The sequence below is a fragment of the Oncorhynchus kisutch genome, linkage group LG5 (genome assembly GCF_002021735.2).
Source record: "Oncorhynchus kisutch isolate 150728-3 linkage group LG5, Okis_V2, whole genome shotgun sequence".
NCBI classification, from domain to species: domain Eukaryota; kingdom Metazoa; phylum Chordata; class Actinopteri; order Salmoniformes; family Salmonidae; genus Oncorhynchus; species Oncorhynchus kisutch.
This window is the reverse complement of record NC_034178.2, coordinates 17,689,627-17,697,401: the sequence shown is the minus strand read 5'-3', so window position 1 is coordinate 17,697,401 and position 7,775 is coordinate 17,689,627. Positions and strand designations below refer to the sequence as shown.

The 7,775-nt window shown below is 43.3% G+C and overlaps 1 protein-coding gene across 1 annotated transcript; it reads left to right on the top strand.

Moving 5' to 3' along the window:
• Positions 1 to 596: 596 nt before the first annotated feature.
• Positions 597 to 2,498, top strand: LOC109890458 (neurogenic differentiation factor 1-like). The gene is made up of 2 exons (XM_031824607.1): positions 597 to 713; positions 1,217 to 2,498. Exon 2 carries the CDS (start codon positions 1,228 to 1,230, stop codon positions 2,221 to 2,223), a length of 996 nt encoding a protein of 331 aa, XP_031680467.1. The 5' UTR covers positions 597 to 713; positions 1,217 to 1,227; the 3' UTR covers positions 2,224 to 2,498.
• The last annotated feature ends 5,277 nt before the right edge of the window (positions 2,499 to 7,775 follow it).

Here is a 7,775-nt window from a genome sequence, read left to right as displayed (position 1 = left end):
GCCTACCTCTCTGTGCATTTAGGCCTCAAACTTTCTTGTGAAGGGCACTCTTTAGGGCTACAAGCTTTTTCCCATAGCCTAGAATAGGCTACAGGTGTTGATGAAAATTTAAAGGTATTCTACTACCTGAAATGTCTAATAAAAATAATAGGCCAAGGCTTTTGGGCTAATCCAACCATCAAATCAACATTTTCCCAGAATAAATGCACACTGTCACACTAAACGTAACTGTAGGCCTATAACCAACCTAATCTCTCTGCCAAACAAAATGTAGGCCTATGCTGCTGGCTGAAATGGGTTAGGGTACATGTGAGGAAGCTTCTTTCATGGCATACACCTGCTAATTGGAAGAGTTCATTTATCAGGTGCGGGTGTAAACAGGTCCGTGCAGTCTGACTGGTGACAGATGGTTGTTTTCTTTTCAGCCACGATAGGGGAGGCTCCCAGAGGTCCAGTGAATCTAAATTGGAAACGTCACGTGAAGCTTGAGGCCTTTTGCCCGCGACATGGCATGTGTCGGAGAAAGGGGCGGGCTATGATCCCACCGTTGTCCACGCATGGATTTTATAAAGTGCATCCATTGGTGCACTACACCATCAGTCAGCCTCAGCATCAATACTATAAAACTGCAGCATCTGAGGTTTGCAGACAGATTGAATCAGGACTTTTCAAAGGATATGGAACACTTATAACAACATACTCTGCATTAAAAGGTAATTATTTATAGTTTCAATTAAGAATATCTCTAGTCTTAACTTTGTCTTGTCTGTAGACTGCTATTTGTGTTGGGTTCAAACATTACTCTGCTGGTGTTTTTTGATGTTGTAAGTGGATTTGTATTGCCTATATTCTTCACTTAGTAGTACATCGTACTGAGAAGTGGTTATAGGGCTATTCAACATGTGGGTGTTTAGGTAAACTTGCCATATATTGGCCTATTTACGAAAACAATTGTAAAGACACTTCATTAAGCACAGGGGTGATGTATAAGGATGATAATGATGTAAAGTACCAGTGCCTCATTCAGCCTACTATTCATTGCCTGCATGGCTATTTGGCAAGTATTAATAGTTTAATCTGTCTAAGCTCCGATCATTCAGTTACACAATCATACATGGGCGTTAGGATTTCACAGTGCCAAACACATTTACCGCAGGTGTCTTTGTATCAGCAGTTTTTGAACTGTGGAAGTAACTCTCCTCCTCTGCCCCAACAGAGGACAGCACCATGCCAGTGTCACAGCAGTATGTTTCCAAATGGACTGAGGGATGCCGCACCACTCAGAACATGGAAACAGTAAATGGTGTGCACAAAACCATGAGTAAGAACGGTGACAATGACGACGAGGATGGATTCAACAGAATGGAAGAGCGTAACGACGATGAGGAGCAGGGGGAAGAAGGAGGGTCGGGGGAAGAAGAGAGCCTTGACGATAGCCCAAAGAGGATTGGGACCAAGATAAAGAAAATTACAAAAACCCGACAGAGGTTCAAGGTCCGGCGCATGAAGGCCAACGCGCGCGAGAGAAACCGTATGCACGGACTCAATGACGCGCTTGAGAGTTTGCGTAAAGTTGTACCTTGCTACTCGAATACTCAGAAACTCTCCAAAATAGATACATTGAGGTTGGCAAAAAATTACATATGGGCTCTCTCTGAGACCTTGCAATCGGATGAAAGTCCAGATTTGATGTTGTTCGTGCAAGCTCTATGCCATGGACTGTCCCAGCCCACCACCAATCTAGTGGCAGGATGTTTGCAGCTCAACCCCAGGACGTTTTTACCGGAGCAGGTCCAGGACATCCCGTCTCAGGTGCACCAAACATCGACTGCATCCTTCTCTTTGCACCCCTCCTACCCTTACCCTAGCCCGCCATATGGTACAATGGACAGTTCCCATATCCACCACTCCAAGCCCCACACTGTCGACAATGCGCTTGAGCCGTTCTTTGAAACTACATTCACAGACTGTACCAGCACCAGCCCCCGGTTCGAGGGACCCCTAAGTCCACCGTTGAGCGTGAATGGGAACTTTTCCTATAAGCACGAGTCAACGGCAGAGTTCGACAAGAACTATGCCCTTTCGATACAATATGCAACTCAAGGTCTGGCGGGAGTACAATGTCTTCATCCTTTTTATGCAAGCTCATCAAAGCACTTTGATATTCTCATGGACAACATGATGTCGTTTGAGACTCATCACGAGAGGAAGCTGAACGCTTAGCTCAATACCATATTGCCAGAAAGCATGAAACACCTGAAAAGATTACACATGGACAGTGAATGCACTTGTAAATGATGTATGTATTTAATGTATCCGTTACTAATGTTAGTATGACATACAATTATACTGTTTTATTCTTCTCTGCGAACTTCTTGATAGAAAGATCAAAGGAGTCTGTATTGCCCAACCCAATCGTATACCAAGACCAATAGTTTGCATTCATCAAATAATTGTTACAACAAACAATAATGGAAATAAAAGCGTTTCTATATGTATGACTTTGTTTGTGTATTTCTCAACTAACTACTTATCCCTCTTTGTAATGATTGTGCTATCAATTAATGCTATTAATTAGGCCAATCGCTATTTTACCCAAGCATTAACCTGCTAGCAAGAATATTGTATGTGCTGTCCAGTGCTTAAATTAGAACGAATAGTGTAGGCTAACTAACGATAAGGACATCCAGCTATGTACTGGTATAAAATTAGCAAACATAGACTAACTGCACTGACTGCACTGTTCAAAGGAAAAAAAGACGTCAATAGTCATCATCATGTCCTTCTCCTTTCAATGGGTCAATACTCTAGCTGCTCTGTAGTTGTTGGATTCTCATACATATTATGATTAGTCAATAATACAGTTATTTCATTTGTCATTAGCCACTGATGTTTGCCTATAAATTTCTCGTAGTCAAAACACAACAGGATACTGAACACAAAAAGAAGCAACATGTGGCCTTCCACCACCATTCAAGCTTCAGACAGTGTCAGTAAACATCAGATCGTGGGTTCAACTAGTATTTGTTTTCTTACAGATACTTTAGCTGCGCTTGATTGAGCATGCCAGGCATAATGGAACCAATGCAATAGTGCCAAAACACCACGCATCTGGCAATCCAGGCAGGTTCAATTATAACAAAGTATTTTAAATAAAGCAAATACTATTTGAACCCAAATTATTAGTACTATTAAAGTACTACTCAACCTAAAACAATCAGCACAAACTGCTGCCAAACGTTTTGTATTGTAGATATGTAGTAGAGTAGTGGCCTAAGGGCACACTACTCTACAATGTCTTTGTAAAAGTGTTATGAAATGTAATGTCATCTAATATATTCAATTGTATATAACTGCCTTAATGTTGCTGGACCCCATGTAGCAGCAAATTTGGATTCTTAATAAATACAAATATTACACACTACTATACAGTATAGTAATATATAGTACACCATATTAGTATACTATAAACTCTGCAACCTTATATTATGAATGTGTGAAACACTATTAGACCTGAACCGAGGACAAATAGATTGATACAGCCATTTTATGAGATCATTGAGTCCTTCATCCACCTCTGCATTAGAAATGACACTCTTTAGTCTCCATGGTTAATAAGGTGACATCCTTGTTGTCCACATTATTTCCACAATACACAAGGTAGTAGCCTATACTGTGCTTTCGATCAGGTAACTCATAAAAAATATAAAATTCACACCACATACAGTATATACACATTACAATGTAAACATGAACAGTGACAACCTATTTATGCGTTGGTTCACCTTCACGATACAAAGCCAAGCTTGACAAGGCTAGCTAAGTATTAAGGACCAACAGATTTAGGTGTCATGGGATTAAATGAGGAGAAGACTCTTGACCGGAAAACAACTTCAAGACTATTAACTTCAAAACTAAGTAATTGTGTGTAAAGAGGGCAACACCATCATGTGAATGAGATCCTGCCCATATTGCTGCAACCCCCACACCCATTAGACAGACTGCTGTAACTATTATACACCAGGAAAGTTACCTAATAGCTGAATGTTTAAGCAATATCGTATAATGTTATCTTATATTGAATACTATGATAATGTGGAAAGAAAGAGGGATCGAACAAGGAATGCCAGAGTGGAGGGGGCTGCAAGACTCCAGTGATACAAACTCTGTCACGACCCCTACATGAAAATGTAATATCTCCAAAATATTCTGTCAATGTGTTCCCAAAAAATATGTCTGCCAATAAAAATGTTTGAGTAAATGTTCCACTCCATGACTTATTACCTGACTAAATAAAGACTATAACAAAATTAACCCTCAACAGGCTGGTAGAGCATGTTTTGACAGTGGATTTAAAAGTGGATATGAAACTAAATTTAACTTGATTGGTCATCTCTCCGAGCTCTCTTTTCAAATACATGTCAAATAAATACAGCCCATCTCTGTGTGTGTGTGTGTGCATGTTGCCAGTTAGTGTGTCTCTCAGTGATCTACTTTAGGGTCAGCTCTAAAGATTGGATTAACCACTTCTGAGAATGAGACTATGCTTGGGTGGGGTGCGTTCATGGGTGCTCATTTAACCCCGATTAAGGAGGGTAATCCTGGGGCTTGGAAAAAGTCACTGCATCAGATGGTCAAGGTACATAAAGGCACCAAACAGGAGCAGTGTGCCCAGAATCCCAGTTACGTTCTAGGGATTTACTTTCCAGTCCAAATTTAGCCCGTGATGTCAGTTAAGATTGTCAGACTAATACAGATTAGCCTATTTGAGACAAGCATGTTATGTCTTCCTTGAGCATTCAGACCAGTGAGGACACCCTTGTTTGTTAAATGACCTACAATCTATGTACATACAAAGTAAACAAAAAGTGTTGACATGGACCAAGCCGATCTATGCGTTCAGACTTCAATTCACTGACCTCAGATACTGTAGATGACATACGGTGGATACATTTAAAATGAATTGTCAACATTTCCATCCACCCTAGTCAAACTGTTCTCTCTGCTATCCTTCCTGTTTGGCCCTGTCCGGGGGTGTCCTCGGATGGGGCCACAGTGTCTCCTGACCCTTCCTGTCTCAGCCTCCAGTATTTATGCTGCAGTAGTTTATGTGTCGGGGGGCTAGGGTCAGTTTGTTATATCTGGAGTCGGTGTCCTGTGTGAATTTAAGTGTGCTCTCTCTAATTTTCTCTTTCTCTCTTTCTTTCTCTCTCTCGGAGGACCTTTTTATTTTTTTTATTTTTTATAATTTTTTATTTAACCTTTATTTAACCAGGTAGGCTAGTTGAGAACAAGTTCTCATTTGCAACTGCGACCTGGCCAAGATAAAGCATAGCAGTGTGAACAGACAACACAGAGTTACACATGGAGTAAACAATTAACAAGTCAATAACACAGTAGAAAAAAAGGGTGAGTCTATATACAATGTGTGCAAAAGGCATGAGGAGGTAGGCGAATGATTACAATTTTGCAGATTAACACTGGAGTGATAAATGATCAGATGGTCATGTACAGGTAGAGATATTGGTGTGCAAAAGAGCAGAAAAGTAAATAAATAAAAACAGTATGGGGATGAGGTAGGTGAAAATGGGTGGGCTATTTACCAATAGACTATGTACAGCTGCAGCGATCGGTTAGCTGCTCAGATAGCTGATGTTTGAAGTTGGTGAGGGAGATAAAAGTCTCCAACTTCAGCGATTTTTGCAATTCGTTCCAGTCACAGGCAGCAGAGTACTGGAACGAAAGGCAGCCAAATGAGGTGTTGGCTTTAGGGATGATCAGTGAGATACACCTGCTGGAGCGCGTGCTACGGATGGGTGTTGCCATCGTGACCAGTGAACTGAGATAAGGCGGAGCTTTACCTAGCATGGACTTGTAGATGACCTGGAGCCAGTGGGTCTGGCGACGAATATGTAGCGAGGGCCAGCCGACTAGAGCATACAAGTCGCAGTGGTGGGTGGTATAAGGTGCTTTAGTGACAAAACGGATGGCACTGTGATAGACTGCATCCAGTTTGCTGAGTAGAGTGTTGGAAGCCATTTTGTAGATGACATCGCCGAAGTCGAGGATCGGTAGGATAGTCAGTTTTACTAGGGTAAGCTTGGCGGCGTGAGTGAAGGAGGCTTTGTTGCGGAATAGAAAGCCGACTCTTGATTTGATTTTCGATTGGAGATGTTTGATATGAGTCTGGAAGGAGAGTTTGCAGTCTAGCCAGACACCTAGGTACTTATAGATGTCCACATATTCAAGGTCGGAACCATCCAGGGTGGTGATGCTGGTCGGGCATGTGGGTGCAGGCAGCGATCGGTTGAAAAGCATGCATTTGGTTTTACTAGCGTTTAAGAGCAGTTGGAGGCCACGGAAGGAGTGTTGTATGGCATTGAAGCTCGTTTGGAGGTTAGATAGCACAGTGTCCAATGACGGGCCGAAAGTATATAGAATGGTGTCGTCTGCGTAGAGGTGGATCAGGGAATCGCCCGCAGCAAGAGCAACATCATTGATATATACAGAGAAAAGAGTCGGCCCGAGAATTGAACCCTGTGGCACCCCCATAGAGACTGCCAGAGGACCGGACAGCATGCCCTCCGATTTGACACACTGAACTCTGTCTGCAAAGTAATTGGTGAACCAGGCAAGGCAGTCATCCGAAAAACCGAGGCTACTGAGTCTGCCGATAAGAATATGGTGATTGACAGAGTCGAAAGCCTTGGCAAGGTCGATGAAGACGGCTGCACAGTACTGTCTTTTATCGATGGCGGTTATGATATCGTTTAGTACCTTGAGTGTGGCTGAGGTGCACCCGTGACCGGCTCGGAAACCAGATTGCACAGCGGAGAAGGTACGGTGGGATTCGAGATGGTCAGTGACCTGTTTGTTGACTTGGCTTTCGAAGACCTTAGATAGGCAGGATGGATATAGGTCTGTAACAGTTTGGGCCAGGGTGTCTCCCCCTTTGAAGAGGGGAATGACTGCGGCAGCTTTCCAGTCCTTGGGGATCTCAGACGATATGAAAGAGAGGTTGAACAGGCTGGTAATAGGGGTTGCGACAATGGCGGCGGATAGTTTCAGAAATAGAGGGTCCAGATTGTCAAGCCCAGCTGATTTGTACGGGTCCAGGTTTTGCAGCTCTTTCAGAACATCTGCTATCTGGATTTGGGTAAAGGAGAACCTGGAGAGGCTTGGGCGGGGAGCTGCGGGGGGGGGCGGAGCTGTTGGCCGAGGTTGGAGTAGCCAGGCGGAAGGCATGGCCAGCCGTTGAGAAATGCTTATTGAAGTTTTCGATAATCATGGATTTATCGGTGGTGACCGTGTTACCTAGCCTCAGTGCAGTGGGCAGCTGGGAGGAGGTGCTCTTGTTCTCCATGGACTTCACAGTGTCCCAGAACTTTTTGGAGTTGGAGCTACAGGATGCAAACTTCTGCCTGAAGAAGCTGGCCTTAGCTTTCCTGACTGACTGCGTGTATTGGTTCCTGACTTCCCTGAACAGTTGCATATCACGGGGACTGTTCGATGCTATTGCAGTCCGCCACAGGATGTTTTTGTGCTGGTTGAGGGCAGTCAGGTCTGGAGAGAACCAAGGGCTGTATCTGTTCTTAGTTCTGCATTTTTTGAACGGAGCATGCTTATCTAAAATGGTGAGGAAGTTACTTTTAAAGAATGACCAGGCATCCTCAACTGATGGGATGAGGTCAATGTCCTTCCAGGATACCCGGGCCAGGTCGATTAGAAAGGCCTGCTCACAGAAGTGTTTTAGGGAGCGTTTGACAGTGAGCCCT

What these genes read in the sequence shown, in the direction of transcription:
- LOC109890458 (XM_031824607.1), top strand. Translation starts at nt 1,228, where the DNA reads ATGCCAGTGTCACAGCAGTATGTTTCCAAATGGACTGAGGGATGCCGC.